The sequence below is a fragment of the Haematobia irritans genome, chromosome 5 (assembly GCF_050003625.1).
Source record: "Haematobia irritans isolate KBUSLIRL chromosome 5, ASM5000362v1, whole genome shotgun sequence".
NCBI classification, from domain to species: Eukaryota; Metazoa; Arthropoda; class Insecta; order Diptera; family Muscidae; genus Haematobia; species Haematobia irritans.
The window spans coordinates 109621077-109636989 of record NC_134401.1 but is presented as its reverse complement, the minus strand read 5'-3'; the positions used below and the strand labels follow the sequence as shown (position 1 = coordinate 109636989).

At 33.7% G+C, this 15913-nt stretch overlaps 2 protein-coding genes and 1 long non-coding RNA gene across 3 annotated transcripts; 1 reads left to right on the top strand and 2 right to left on the bottom strand.

Moving 5' to 3' along the window:
• Positions 1–1106: 1106 nt before the first annotated feature.
• Positions 1107–3936, bottom strand: LOC142239175 (cap-specific mRNA (nucleoside-2'-O-)-methyltransferase 2-like). Its single transcript, XM_075310941.1, has 3 exons — positions 3477–3936; positions 3200–3399; positions 1107–2896 (listed from the first exon to the last, which is right to left on the bottom strand). Exons 1-3 carry the CDS (start codon positions 3823–3825, stop codon positions 1310–1312), a joined length of 2136 nt encoding a protein of 711 aa, XP_075167056.1. The 5' UTR covers positions 3826–3936; the 3' UTR covers positions 1107–1309.
• Positions 3937–8803: 4867 nt separating this feature from the next.
• LOC142241021 (uncharacterized) lies at positions 8804–12240 on the bottom strand. The gene is made up of 2 exons (XM_075312765.1): positions 12185–12240; positions 8804–9407 (listed from the first exon to the last, which is right to left on the bottom strand). The coding sequence occupies exons 1-2, from the start codon at positions 12192–12194 to the stop codon at positions 8857–8859; spliced, it is 561 nt and encodes a 186-aa protein (XP_075168880.1). The 5' UTR covers positions 12195–12240; the 3' UTR covers positions 8804–8856.
• A 1509-nt stretch (positions 12241–13749) lies between these two features.
• Positions 13750–14215, top strand: LOC142237672 (uncharacterized). Its single transcript, XR_012722543.1, has 2 exons — positions 13750–13944; positions 14002–14215. It is a non-coding gene; the product is annotated as an uncharacterized LOC142237672 (long non-coding RNA).
• Positions 14216–15913: the final 1698 nt, after the last annotated feature.

Sequence of the window (15913 nt, the reverse complement as noted above, 5' to 3'; positions counted from 1 at the left end):
TCTGATTCAGTTGGAATTTGGTACGTGATGTTAGTATATGGTATCTAACAACCATGCAGGAATTGGTTCATATCAGTCCATAATTATATATAGCCCCCATATAAACCAATCCCCAGATTTGACCTCCGGTGCCTTTTGGAGAAGCAAAATTCATCCGATCTGGTTGAAATTTGGTACATGGTGGTAGTATATGATATTTAACAACCATGCCAAAAGTGGTCCATATCAGTCCATAATCATATATAGCCCCCATATAAACCGATCCCGAGACTTGGTTTTGGAGCCTCTTGGAGGAGCAAATTTCATCCGAGTGAGTTGAAATTTGGTGCATTATGCTAGTATATGGCCGTAAACAACCATGCCTAACTAGGTCCATATCGGTCTATAGTTATAAATAGCCCTCAGATAAATCGATCCCCAATCACACAAAAATTGGTCCATATCAAGTGCATAATTCTATATAGCCCCCATATAAGCAACCCCCGTATTTCAATTCTGGCTCTCTACGTACCGTGCAAAAAGTCCATATCGATTCGTAATTGTTTGTAGACTTAACTATACATAACTTTTTTGTCTAATATATACCACGTATGGACTAACTCACAATTTAAAAAAACGATGTTAAGAAGTTTTAAGATACCATAACCCAAGCAATTCGATTGTGAATGACAGTCTTTCGTAGAAGTTTCTACGCAATCCATGGTGGAGGGTACATAAGATTCGGCCTGGCCGAATTTACGGGCGTATATACTTGTTCTTCTTAAACCATTGCGTTATAAAGCGGACAATTGCGACGCCTGAAAATAGGCAAAGAAATTTTTCTATAGTAAATTCTCATGAAGTGTTAATTTCACGGATTTTTTGTTGGATCTATTTAAGTCTAAACAAAAGACGCGACTTGATAATTTCATAAAAAAACGTATAAAATTCAAATAATTCCTATTTTTTTTGTTTAAAATGTGCACCTATCATTGCAATTGTTACTTTTTGGAAATCCTCAATGTTAACGCTGCCTAACGCACTTCAACTTTGCTACCAAAAGGCCAAGGCTGTAAGATGTAGTTTTTGGAAACGACTGCTTTCGCCCGATTTTAATATTTCCTTACTTGTTTTAGTTTTGTTTATTATTGTTTATTAATTCAAATTTACTTTTCACAAAAAAAATAATTCATTTACATAAAAAAGCCATTTCATTGCGTCGTAGTATATAAAGTATATAAAATGTTTATATACACATGAGTCTCTTCAAAGAAAACCATTTCAAATGGATTGTAAATAAAAAATAATAATGGAAAATTTAAATAGTTTCTTAGTGATCTAAAATACTTTTAAAGTTATGCAATAGTAACATATTGTTGTAACAAGTCAATGACTTGTTGAAATCATTGTGATGTAGCTGTAATATGTTTATAAAACATAAAATGTCACATTCATCAGCACTATTGTTTAGGGCAATATTCAATTCCTCCAGGGAATTGAGGAAATCCAACGAATATCCTTCTAAAACAATTTCAAATGATGGATGAAAGACGAAAGTTAACTTATCATAGCAGCGTAAAGATAAATAACGTAATATGGAAGCAGCATAATGCGTAAGAAAAGGCATATTTGTAAAATTAATTCGTTTCGGTTTATGTTCGATGAGATTTTCGATGAGTGTTTTAAAGAATGATTTCTGTTGTTGGGAAAATTTCATTGCAACACTTCCCTCCTCTGAGTAATTGAAATCATTGAACTTGCAAGTGATATTTTCTTGGGGAAAATTGACTTGAGGATTATTAAGCCATAATACGTCGGTGTTATGAAATTCATTTAGTTTGCTACGCATAACAAAAAGATGAACATTGGCGAATAAGCTACTTTGTAAAACTTCTAATTGCTGGCCATAGTATAAGGTCAGCTTCAAAGATGTTTTCTCGTCGCTTCTATTAAAATCGTTCACTATATCTGCGGTGTTTGACATTTCCATCACCGTTTTTTCCAAATCATTCAATTGACTCCGCAATTTAAATATTTGCTCTTCCTTAGTTGTCTCCTTCAGCATTTCTCTCTCTGAATGAGAACCATGATAGATTTGCGTTTTATAGGCCTTTTCGATGCTTGCCTTATATTTGTATAGAATTTTCAATTCCTCGGGTAATTTTTTCACCTTATAGCGTTTGAAATATTCATCGCACACCAAAGTTCTAAGAGCTTGCAAACGTTTTATACTCGCCTTGGTTTGTTTGATCTCAAATGTATAGATATTCGAATCGATAGCATTTATTTGACATGTCATAAATAGCCGACACATGATCTCATGCTGCATTAGAAAATCACTGGGCATGCAAGCCTTTGGAAATAATGGCCACATTATATTATTGCCTCCATTAAGTTTCTCTTTCATTTTCGCTAAAATCTCTTTTAAGTTCTCATAATTTTTCTGGTAATTCAAACATATAACATAAACTTCGGAATTTCCCCTTTTCGAAGTGCAGGGTTTGAAAACATGAACTTCTTTAAAGGCACAATTCAATAGATACAATTTGCTAATCGACGATGCCTCAAAGAGAGTGAATAATTTCACTACGAATGATCCACCCTCGGCTAAAATTTCCAATGCAGCTATAATCTCGGCAAAATGGAGTACAGCCACTTTTTCCTCTTGACAATCAGGAGCATCAATACAGTCTATGGAACCATCAGCCGTTATTAGATGTACATCGCCCATACGCCGCTGACACTGTTCTTTCATATGTTCAATGTTTCCATTATCGATTATATTTCCAGTGAAATCCTTATGGAAGAGCCAATTGTCTAGGGTGTACAACATGAAACGATCATCCATAATCATTTTCTTGACTGGATTGCCTTCGTAATAGGGATTCAAAGTTGTGGCCAGCCATTTCCATTGGACCTTGGAGAAAGAGAGAGAAGTTAAATAGTATAAGTGTTTATAAGTCTAATAATTCAGCAGACTTTTATTCAGATTCTGAAATAATTTTAGGGATACCGACGCCGACATTATAAAACCTTGTAAGGTGTATAGTCCAGGAGATAAAAAAATCTCCAGGATTTATATAGGGTAGAGAGAGATTCGGAATGTGGCATTTCCTATCCTAAAAAGACTAAGTTTCGCTTTCTACTGAACGACGTGGGGAATCATGGTCGTGCACCTAGAGTACAGCAGATAACGGTTCTTAGCCCTATTTACACTCACCTCATCCTTGTCAAATCTGGAGTACAAGTAGTGATTCAGAGCTGCAATAAAAGCCCCAGGAGCTTCGCATAGATGTAGTGAGTTAATATTACCACTTGTTACCAACGAGGGAAATCGATTAAGGCATTCAAATATCTTACACCAAGCAATAGTCACAAATTCAGCCTTAATTTCGGATTTCAAACGCCAGGGAACTTCACCTGTATAGCAATGTAATAGGTGTTTAAAATACTTGTTAATAATAACAATAATTTGTAGACCAATATGGGATACCTACCTGCAGGATCCTTGCGTCTTGTGTGCAAGGACCATTCCTCAATAACATAGTCGTTAAGTTTACTCTTAACCTCATTTAATTTCATTTTTAATTGTTGCAAACTATCAATTTGATAGTATTCCGTGAAAAGATTATCACAGGCCGGAAGAGACCACCGGTTATTGGGGTTTTGATAAAAGAAACATTTGCTAAACATTTCCATTACATCGTTAAAAAGTCCATTATTGTGATGCTGTGATCGTTGGCATCCCTGTTGTGGTTGTTGGTTACAATAGTTTGCTTCACAGCCATTTTTCAATACTGGTCCTCCGGGTGGGGCCAAACGAACTTCCTGGGTACTAATCTCCATTTTATATCTTTGTCTCAGATTACATTGATTCCGGATACAATCTTCACCCAAGGCATGAATGATTGTTTATAGGATTTTTTACCTGCGTGAAGATAGCGACGTCGCTAACTTTCGATAACAGGGTTATCGAAAAAATAACATGGTGACACAGAGACGACAAAAACTGAATTAATATAAGACGGACAGACAGAATATTTAATGAAATTTATGTATTTCCGTGCTTAAAAACAACGATTTATACACAGAATGTAGAACAAAAATTTCCAGAAACTGTTGGACGCACTGGTGGTCAGGACAGTATTTCAAACGTTAAAGCCAAAAATAAACATTAAACACGAAAAGAAAAACATAACTTAAAATGGGATTTAATAACTTAAATTCTTTCATATGTACAATGATCATTTATTACATATTTACAATTAATATCATGTTTTTTCTTTTCAATAATTATTGTTATGACATGTCGATCGTGCAAAGGGTGCATATTTAAAGCACGTGTTTCGTAAGTTATCTTGGTAACTCTGCTAAAAGTGTTATAACACATAACAAAATGGCGGACTAGTGTATAACAGATTCCATGGCATATGTGTGTAAGGTAGTTGCACTTAAAGAGCTCATTACACATATTTTTGTTTTCATTAAAAATGTAGATTATTAATTGCACATAAAATAATAAATTGATTTATGTGTAGAATTAACTACATTCATCAAAAATGTAGATTATTAATCACACATAAAATAAATAAATTGATTTATAGGAAGAATAAAATACTTCCTGCGAAAATTGAACAAAATTGTACTTCACATTTTGAGATTTGGACAAAGCGTTGTTAAAACTAGGAAAACTTATTGCCTTGGTGTACTTTATAACTACAACTCAAGAAATTGTACTCTCTCATAGAAGAAAAACTGAACCAAATATAAAGGAAAAACTATTAGCGCCAAATCATTACCATTTTTACCATACAGTAGTTCTTTTTGACAACTTTTGGGAACCGTACTAAAAAATTCTTTTGCTTTAGTTCATATTGAACTTATATGTACGGTCATTGAACTTTATATCCACACGGTTGAAAAAGACTGTTTTTCATATGTTTGGCTATAAACATTATATGTTTGGAACACAAATTTTTAAACACAATATTTTTGAGTGCAAGCATATAATGTTCATAAACTAGCATAACATGTTTGGGACATATATGTTAATATGTTAGAACATATTATGTTTGGGACATAAAATATTTGTAAATATAATATGCTTGGATGCAAACATATATTAATTTAGAAATAGCCTATAAACATATATGTGTTTAGTAGCTTGGAGCGCTATTTAACAGGGAGCGATATTGAATTAAGTTGGTGGTTGTTGCTTGTTATTACAAAATTAACATTTTATTTTTCCTTGGGCAATTGATCAGCTACTTCTTTGATCCTTACAAACTGTGTGGTCCGCTGTTCGAATCCCCGTCCGGCAAAAGGTAAAATTAAAATAAAAAAAATCATACAATTGAATAATTTCTTCTACAATGTTTGTATTACAGAAAAAGGTGCTAAGAACTAAAAAATCTCGTGGAAGTGAGAAAGATGTCGGGGAATATACATTTGCTCAGAAACAAAATTTTGAGCATTCAGGTCGAAAACCTATGTTGTTAGCACCTATATTACCTGTTTATTTTCATAATTCATTATGATTGAAAATATATAAATAAATAAATAAAATTTTGAGCACAATAGGGCTGTTTTCTTTTTGCACTGATAACCAGTGCTAAAAGAAAACGCAAAAATGTTATCAGTTCAAATTTCGATTTTGATTGGCAACACTTGGCCCCCAGCTGTCAAAACCAATGTATTGTTTACAAATAAAAATACGCGGTAGAAAATTAATAATAAATTTAAACCATAAACGAAAGAGTTATTATTTCTCGAAATAATAACTCATTGAGGGTTTGCTGTCTACCTTTCCACAAGCTTTATTGAGATGAGGCAAAACAAAAACAAAACAGACTCGTTGAACAACTCAACAGTGAAGTTGAAAAAAGATTACAAAAATGAATCTAGCTTCCACTGCCGCCGTCAAAGCTAAAATAATTTCGGATGTTCCAATGGAAGTATTCATTTGAAAATGGAATGCAAACTTGTAATACTCAATTGTCTTTTGTGTGGCACTCATTGGGCATAATGGTGGTCTTCAACAATCCGAATTATCGTATCTGGTCGCATATTTGTTGCTTTGGAGAATGATGACACACTTGGTATTCAATTGCAAAAACATTCAGACGTAGACAAGGAATTATTCAAAAAACGATCGATTGTTGTTTGTACCGATGTTGATGTACAGAAGGTGCTAAGCCACCTATTAATGAAAAGTAACCATTAAAAATACTATTTTCGCCAAACACTCAAAATCAGTGAACCCTCTAGGTTACTAAAGCCAATTTAAACGTATTTTACTTAATGGGAATATTGAGTTTTGAGAAAGTTTCAACTCTAATAATTTTTTGTGTACGTTTGTTAATCTAACTAAAAACAGGAAAAAATTAACACAAAGAAAGCGTAAATAATTAATAAATCCGTGTTTCTCACAAAACAGATCTGAATTTCTTAACAATTTTAAATTTCACCGCAAAGGCATTCGTGCTTTTCTGAGCTCCATTTTTTTCTTTCAAACTACGAAATTTCATGGAAATTTGACGACAATGTAAAAGAAATTGAAGTTTTTACATTCTTCATCGGCTTTAAAGGGAACATTCAGTCTTCTATTAAAATTCACGGAGAACCGTAAAATTAAGACAATGAGCAATCTTGAATTTCAATAATTGTGTAGATAATCTGTAAGTTATCTTTTTCGAGTTAGCCGCCATTTTGCATCAGAGGTATAATTTTATACTGTTTCGAACTTAATACCCACCTTTATACTAAATAATAAACTATTTACAATATTTATTTTATTTTATTCTATTTATTTTTTTTTTTTATACCCTCCACCATAGGATGGGGGTATATTAACTTTGTCATTCCGTTTGTAACACATCGAAATATTGCTCTAAGACCCCATAAAGTATATATATTCTGGGTCGTGGTGAAATTCTGAGTCGATCTGAGCATATCCGTCCGTTTAAATCACGCTAACTTCCGAACGAAACAAGCTATCGACTTGAAAATTGGCACAAGTAGTTGTTATTGATGTATGTCGGATGGTGGGCCATATCGGTCCACTTTTACGTATTGCCCCCATATAAACGGACCCCCAAATTTGGCTTGCGAGTCCTCTAAGAGAAGCAAATTTCATCCGATCCGTCTGAAATTTGGTACATGGTGTTAGAATATGGTCTCTAACAACCATGCAAAAATTGGTCCACATCGGTCCTTAATTATATATAGCCCCCATATAAACCGATCCCCCGATTTGGCTTGCGAGGCCTCTAAGAGAAGCAAATTTCATCCGAACCGGCTGAAATTTGGTACATGGTGTTAGTATATGGTCTCTAACATCCATGCAAAAATTGGTCCACATCGGTCCATAATTATATATAGCCCCCATATAAACCGATCACCAGATTTGACCTCCGGAGCCTCTTGGAAGACCAAAATTCATCTGATTCAGTTGAAATTTGGTACGTGGTGTTAATATATGGCCTCAAACTCCCATGCAAAAATTGGTCGGTATCGGTCCATAATTATATATAGGCCCCATATAAACCGATCCCCAGATTTGACCTCCAGAGCCCGTTGGAAGAGCAAAATTCTTTCCATTCGGTTGAAATTTGGTACGTGATATTAGTATATGGTATCCAACAACCATGCAGGAATTGGTTCCTATCAGTCCATAATTATATATAGTTCCCATATTAACCGATCCCCAGATTTGACCTCCGGTGCCTTTTGGAGAAGCAAAATTCATCCGATCTGCTTGAAATTTGGTACGTGGTGATAGTATATGATATTTAACAACCGTACCAAAAGTGGTCCATATCAGTCCATAATCATATATAGCCCCATATAAACCAATCCCGAGATTTGGCTTTGGAGCCTCTTGGAGGAGCCAATGTACCAAGCCAAATCATCCGAGTGAGTTGAAATTTGGTACATTGTGCTAGTATATGGTCGTTAACAACCATGCCTAACTAGGTCCATATCGGTCTATAGTTATATATCCCTCAGATAAATCGATTTCCAATCACACAAAAATTGGTCCATATCAAGTTCATAATTAGGGCTGTTTTCTTTTAGCACTGGATATGCTAAGCCGTGAAGGACTAAAAGAAAACAGAGTACTCGTTTATCCAGGACATCTCCAAAAATATGCAACAGTGAAATCAGCTGTTTAAAAACAATCACAGAAAAGAAGTGAAATCTTGCATTTTTAATGTATGAAATGTTCCAATTAGTAATAAATATTTAATGCTGCGATTATTTATGACACTGTACCACTTTGAATTTCATGTTTTTCGACAAATTAGTCACAATAAATTGCTATTGTGAATCGATGAAGCGTCCCTTTATCAAAATAAAATCTGGCAACATCGGCGCGACTTGCACTGATGAGATGTTCTGGATAGAACACCAGTGCAACGATGTTCTGGATAGCTCATACAAATGTTGCATCCAGTGCAAAAAGAAAACAGCCCTATTGTATATAGCCCCCATATAAGCGACCCCCATATTTCAATTCTGGCTCTCTACGTACCGTGCAAAAAGTCCATATCGATTTGTAATTATTTGTAGACTTAACTATACATAACTTTTTTTCTAATATATACCACGTATGGACTAACTCACAATTTAGAAAACGATGTTAAGAAGTTTTAAGATACCACAACCCAAGTAATTCGATTGTGGATGACAGTTTTTCGTAGAAGTTTCTACGCAATCCATGGTGGAGGGTACATAAGATTCGGCCTGGCCGAACTTACGGCCGTATATAAAGGGTGATTTGTTAAGAGCTTGATAACTTTTTTTTAAAAAAAAACGCATAAAATTTGCAAAATCTCATCGGTTCTTCATTTGAAACGTTAGATTGGTCCATGACATTTACTTTTTGAAGATAATTTCATTTAAATGTTGACCGCGGCTGCGTCTTAGGTGGTCCATTCGGAAAGTCCAATTTTGGGCAACTTTTTCGAGCATTTCGGCCGGAATAGCCCGAATTTCTTCGGAAATGTTGTCTTCCAAAGCTGGAATAGTTGCTGGCTTATTTCTGTAGACTTTAGACTTGACGTAGCCCCACAAAAAATAGTCTAAAGGCGTCAAATCGCATGATCTTGGTGGCCAACTTACCGGTCCATTTCTTGAGATGAATTGTTCTCCGAAGTTTTCCCTCAAAATGGCCATAGAATCGCGAGCTGTGTGGCATGTAGCGCCATCTTGTTGAAACCACATGCCAACCAAGTTCAGTTCTTCCATTTTTGGCAACAAAAAGTTTGTTAGCATCGAACGATAGCGATCGCCATTCACCGTAACGTTGCGTCCAACAGCATCTTTGAAAAAATACGGTCCAATGATTCCACCAGCGTACAAACCACACCAAACAGTGCATTTTTCGGGATGCATGCATGCACCCTTTACTTGTTTTTCATTGACTCCTAAAAATGAATAAATTACAATTTACGGCCATTTTCATTTAGCTTCGTTAGGATTTAACTTTCAGTTAACAGAAAGAAAAATCTAAACTGAAAAAATTTTCGACAGTTAAGTTGTTAACTGGCGTATGTTCTATTTAGGCAACATTTTAAAGTTCTTTAGCTAACGGAGCTTCATGAAAATGGTGGTATAATTATAACAATGCGAGAACATATGTATGTATGTACAGTATGTCAAGAAAGTCTTTTGACATTGCCAAATATTTAAAATTCCAGAAATAATTGAAGTAAAAATCGAGTTGTTGTTTTGCAAAATACATAATAAAATATTTTTTAAAATTAAATTATATTTAATTTTGGAATAAAACATAATTTTTATCCTATTGTCAAAACACTTTCTTGACATACTGTATGTATTTATTAAGTACAAATATGGATATAAAGAAATATGTATAATAAATAAAATGCTAATATAATGGAAGAAACATGGCAAAAAAGTTTAGGTTCCAATTTGTTAAAAACGATCCTAAAAAGATATAAATATATTTCATCCGAAGAAAATTAACAAGTATATACGGCTTTGAGTTCGGCCAGGCCGAATCTTATGTACCCTCCACCATGGATTGTATAGAAACTTCAGCAAAGAATGTCATCCACAATATAAAATTTTGACAAATTTTATTTCTTTTTTGATAAAATTTTCTGTAGAAATAATATTTTGAAAAAACTTTCAATAATTTTTTTTTTGACAAAATAAAATAAAATTTTGAGAAAAGATACAAAACTTTGAGAGAATTTTTTATAGAAAATTTTGAGAAAAAATTTTAAAGCAATAAAATTTCGACAAAGTTTTCTATAGAAATAAAATGTTGACAAAATTTTCTATAGAAATAAAATTTTTGCACAACTTTCTGTAGTAATAAAATTTTGAGGAAAGTTTCTATAGAAATAAAATTTTGATAAAATTTTCTATAGAAATAAAATTTCGACTTTCTATAAAAATAAAATTTTGACAAAATATTCTATAGAAATTACATTTTGACAAAATTTTCTATAGAACTAAAATTTTGACAAAATTTTCTATGGAAATAAAATTTCGACAAAATTTTCTATAGTAATAAAATGTTGACAATATTTTCTATAGCAATAAAGTTTTGATAGATTATTTTTGGCGATATGGACCAATTTTTGTATGGCTGTTAGCGGCCATATACCAACGCAATGTACCAAATTTCGAACGAATCGGATGAATTTTGCTCCTCCAAGAGGTTCCGGAGGTGAAATCTGGGGATCGGTTTATATGGGGGCTATATGTAATTATGGACCGATATCGACCAATTTTGGCATGGTTGTTAGAGACCTTATACTTTCACCACGAACCGAATCGGGCAAATTTTGCTCCTCCAAGAGGCTCTGCAAGCCAAATCTGGTGGTCCGTTTATATGGGGGCTATACGTAAAATTGGTCCGATATGCAATTTTCAATACCATCCGACGTACATCAATAACAACTACTTGTGCCAAGTTTCAAGTCGATAGCTTGTTTCGTTCGGAAGTTAGCGTGATATCAACAAACGGACCGACGGACATTCTTAGATCGACTCAGTATTTCACCACGACCCAGAATATATATACTTTATGGGGTCTTAGAGCAATATTTCGATGTGTTACAAACGGAATGACAAAGTTAATATACCCCCATCCTATGATGGAGGGTATAATAATGTACAACTTTAAACATAAGATCGATCCTTATAAATAATTTAAAATTAAACAAAGGCCATTAAAAAAGATTTATAATTTCTCACTTATTCAGGTTTTCACATGATTCGAATAAACACACTGAAAAAAATATTGTATTGAGGGCAAAGATTTTTTGGGTTTTCCCTTGTCCAACAATGGATAAACATTTAACCTTACAGTTAAGTGATTCGACTTCTTTACAGGAAAGAACATCTTGTTGGACTATGGCCAATAGGCAAAAGTGCGAAAATGCAAATTGCGGGAATTTTCAGCACTGCCGACAAATGAGAGTGCTGCGATTGCCCTGTTTTCTCCTTTGATTTCTTTTCAGCCCGCTGAAATTATAGCATTTTTTTAGGTTGCTGGCAACATTTTAAAAATGTGCATTCTGTACTGACAAAATTAAGGCAAATCAATTTTTTCAGAAAAGAAAACACCATAAGTGTCTCATACATTTAAAAATCTTTGCAGTTTTGTAACTTTTAACGATAAATGTTAATAGTTGATACCATAGCCATGCTGTTTGATACGGGGATCGTGATCGCGTTGAATAATCCATGCAGACGGATTTCTCGGGATTGTTATGGCAATATTATATGAGGCAAATGTTTTTGAAGACTCGGGTCAATAACTTGTCCAGAAAATGACCTCCAGACCATAATATTGCCCCCTCCATGATTGATGAAACTTTTGGATGGATTGAATTAAAATTGCGACCTCGCCTTTGATTACACATTTTGTTCACAGACATTGCTAGATCGACTCAGTGGCCGAATCGTCTCCTTCGAATATTACACATTCCACGAGAGTTAAGGGGAGTACTAAGTTCGAGTTTAGCCGCTAAAGTGAAAACTAAATCAGCAAAAAAAACATAAATTTATACATAGAGCCCAAAGCAAATTTTCACAAAGTTTGTATTCCTTAAAATGGATTATTAAAGGAAAGTAATCGTGACAAAACGACGGATTTAGCGGCTAAACTCGAACTTAATACCCACCTTAACGCAAAATCCAAACAAATTAGTATTTGTTTATTTACTTTTTACCATTTATCCATGTTCGTTTCTTCTTCTTTTCTGTATGTGACATTCACTTGAGATGTGTTCCTTTCCGAGTATTACTTTAGTTGCCAACTCATATTTTGACAACTACAAAATTCGCATGTCATGGTGACTCTGGTGCGACTTGCACTGATAGATGTTATCATAGATAGATGTTGCACTGATAGATGATAGATGTTGCACTGATAGATGATAGATGTGCATGACAGTGCAGTGGATTTTGTTGAAATCCAATTGCAAAACTACCGAAATCCGTAGATATTTCAACTGAAATCCATTGTAAGTAGACATATAATGTGAACATAGTATTAATATGAAAATGCTATTTGCAAATCTCGAAAAAGTAAAATTGCAATGAGGACGTACTACTGTACTATGTTCACACTAGATATGAATGTTTATATAATTTGATATCTCACTTTTGTATTGAAAGGCAAAATTCTCGAAAACGAAAGATTTCAATCACAATGTGAACGTAGAATCATACTACACACATTGTTAATAATTTTTTTATTCGTAAATTTAAGCTGTCTTAGCAAAACAACTTATTTTTAACTTATTTGTAGTACAAAGAAATTATTTGTTTGTAGTTAAATTTTATTATGGTTTGGAAATTTTCCACAGCCCAATGATTTTTTACTTTTTTTAAGTATGTATCAAACATTTTATGAACCAAACGTGCACCCTCACAAAAAATCGCTTCTGTAACATATACTCCCAAACATATTTTGCTTCAAGCATATACATTTTTGGGTATTGCCCACACATTTATATGTTTGATCTCTACCAATATATAATATGTTTGAAAGCATATTGGTCTAAACAATATATGTTTGGGTAGTCTAAGTTCCAAACATTTTGTATTTTTGCATCCAAATTCAATAATGTTATCTTCCAAAAAACAATATGTTATTATGTGACCATATAATATGTTTGGAAGCATTTTGCACCCAAAAATAGTATATGCTTAAAAAAATTCTCCCAAACAATATTGTGCTCAAAATTTTATTTATTTATTTATATATTTTCAATCATAATGAATTATGAAAATAAACAGGTAATATAGGTGCTAACAACATAGGTTTTCGACCTGAATGCTCAAAATTTTGTTTCTGACCAATTGTATATTCCCCGACATCTTTCTCACTTCCACGAGATTTTTTAGTTCTTAGCACCTTTTTCTGTAATACAAACATTGTAGAAGAAATTATTCAATTTTATGATTTTTTATTTTATTTTAATTTTACCTTTTGCCGGACGGGGATTCGAACAGCGGACCACACAGTCTGTAAGGATCAAAGAAGTAGCTGATCAATTGCCCAAGGAAAAATAAAATGTTAATTTTGTAATAACAAGCAACAACCACCAACTTAATTCAATATCGCTCCCTGTTAAATAGCGCTCCAAGCTACTAAACACATATATGTTTATAGGCTATTTCTAAATTAATATATGTTTGCATTCAAGCATATTATATTTACAAACATTTTATGTCCCAAACCCTGCCAGCATTTCAAAGTTCCATTTCAACCTCATCGTTACCACAGACTCGTAAATGTCACTTCAACCATCATGAAAAGGTAAATCAAAAAGTACATGCAAGTAATTTGCCATCCCTACTGTTAAAAAAGCCATTTTTTTGTGAAACGCCAAGCGCAACCAGCTTGTTATATTTTAATTAAATGAAAACGAAAATAAAGTTCTGAAAACATAGATTATACGCTTAAAATTGTGAAAGGTATATTGGTGAACAATTTGGTGATTTTCCAAATGGAATAAAGTGATTGTTTTTCAGATATTTTACAGACACGCTGCCTCCATGGAATAAAAACACTGGTTGATAGACGCAGCAACATGTAACTCGCTACTTGTAACTCAACATCATCATTAATACCAAAAATTATGTTAAATGTAATGTGATAGTGGTATAAATGTTATATTTTTAAGAATTTGTAAATGTTTAATCAAATTAATAAATATCTAAACAAACGTGTTTTACTCGACCACAATGATTCTTTTACAACTATCTTAAAATGCACTTTTTCTGATTGTTTGGAGGGTCCCTTATTGGCGTCGTTCTAAATTGATCTATAAAGGCACCTAATAATTGCACTCATGCGAAACATTTTTGTAGTAACTTGGCGTGGTACAACTTCTCAATAGTGACGGCGCTTTTCCGACGAGTTTTTGATGTCGTATATGATTGTTTTCGACGTAGTGGGGATTCTCAAAAGAGTCCCCAAATTCAAAAAATGTTGGCAGGGAAACATAATATGTTCTAACATATTAACATATATGTCCCAAACATGTTATGCTAGTTTATGAACATTATATGCTTGCACTCAAAAATATTGTGTTTAAAAATTTGTGTTCCAAACATATAATGTTTATAGCCAAACATATGAAAAACAGTCTTTTTCAACCGTGTGGATATAAAGTTCAATGACCGTACATATAAGTTCAATATGAACTAAAGCAAAAGAATTTTTTAGTACGGTTCCCAAAAGTTGTCAAAAAGAACTACTGTATGGTAAAAATGGTAATGATTTGGCGCTAATAGTTTTTCCTTTATATTTGGTTCAGTTTTTCTTCTATGAGAGAGTACAATTTCTTGAGTTGTAGTTATAAAGTACACCAAGGCAATAAGTTTTCCTAGTTTTAACAACGCTTTGTCCAAATCTCAAAATGTGAAGTACAATTTTGTTCAATTTTCGCAGGAAGTATTTTATTCTTCCTATAAATCAATTTATTTATTTTATGTGTGATTAATAATCTACATTTTTGATGAATGTAGTTTATTCTACCCATAAATCAATTTATTATTTTATGTGCAATTAATAATCTACATTTTTAATGAAAACAAAAATATGTGTAATGAGCTCTTTAAGTGCAACTACCTTACACACATATGCCATGGAATCTGTTATACACTAGTCCGCCATTTTGTTATGTGTTATAACACTTTTAGCAGAGTTACGAAGATAACTTACGAAACACGTGCTTTAAATATGCACCCTTTGCACGATCGACATGTCATAACAATAATTATTGAAAAGAAAAAACATATGAAAGAATTTAAGTTATTAAATCCCATTTTAAGTTATGTTTTTCTTTTCGTGTTTAATGTTTATTTTTGGCTTTAACGTTTGAAATACTGTCCTGACCACCAGTGCGTCCAACAGTTTCTGGAAATTTTTGTTCTACACTCGGCGTTTCCCAGATACATGTGGTATACCAAATTGTAGGTATTGATGTCCTCTACCAAGTTCCGTTGTCACTTTTGTGTACGAAGTCCATTCCTGGCCTCAGCGCTGGAAATAGTGTCCTGACCACCAGTGCGTCCAACAGTTTCTGGAAAATTTTGTTCTACACTCGGCGTTTCCCAGATACATGTGGTATACCAAATTGTAGGTATTGATGTCCTCTACCAAGTTCCGTTGTCACTTTTGTGTACGAAGTCCATTCCTGGCCTCAGCGCTGGAAATACTGTCCTGACCACCAGTGCGTCCAACAGTTTCTGGAAAATTTTGTTCTACACTCGGCGTTTCCCAGATACATGTGGTATACCAAATTGTAGGTATTAATGCCCTCTATCAATATCCGTTGTCACTTTTGTGTACGAAGTCCATTCCTGGCCTCAGCGCTGGAAATACTGTCCTGACCACCAGTGCGTCCAACAGTTTCTGGAAAATTTTGTTCTACACTCG

What these genes read in the sequence shown, in the direction of transcription:
- LOC142239175 (XM_075310941.1), bottom strand. Translation starts at nt 3,825, where the DNA reads ATGGAGATTAGTACCCAGGAAGTTCGTTTGGCCCCACCCGGAGGACCA. An exon ending in AAGACGCAAGGATCCTGCAG is followed by an intron (nt 3,400 to 3,476) that starts GTAGGTATCCCA and finishes ATTGCTATACAG; the next exon opens with GTGAAGTTCCCTGGCGTTTG. An exon ending in CCAGATTTGACAAGGATGAG is followed by an intron (nt 2,897 to 3,199) that starts GTGAGTGTAAAT and finishes TCTTTCTCCAAG; the next exon opens with GTCCAATGGAAATGGCTGGC.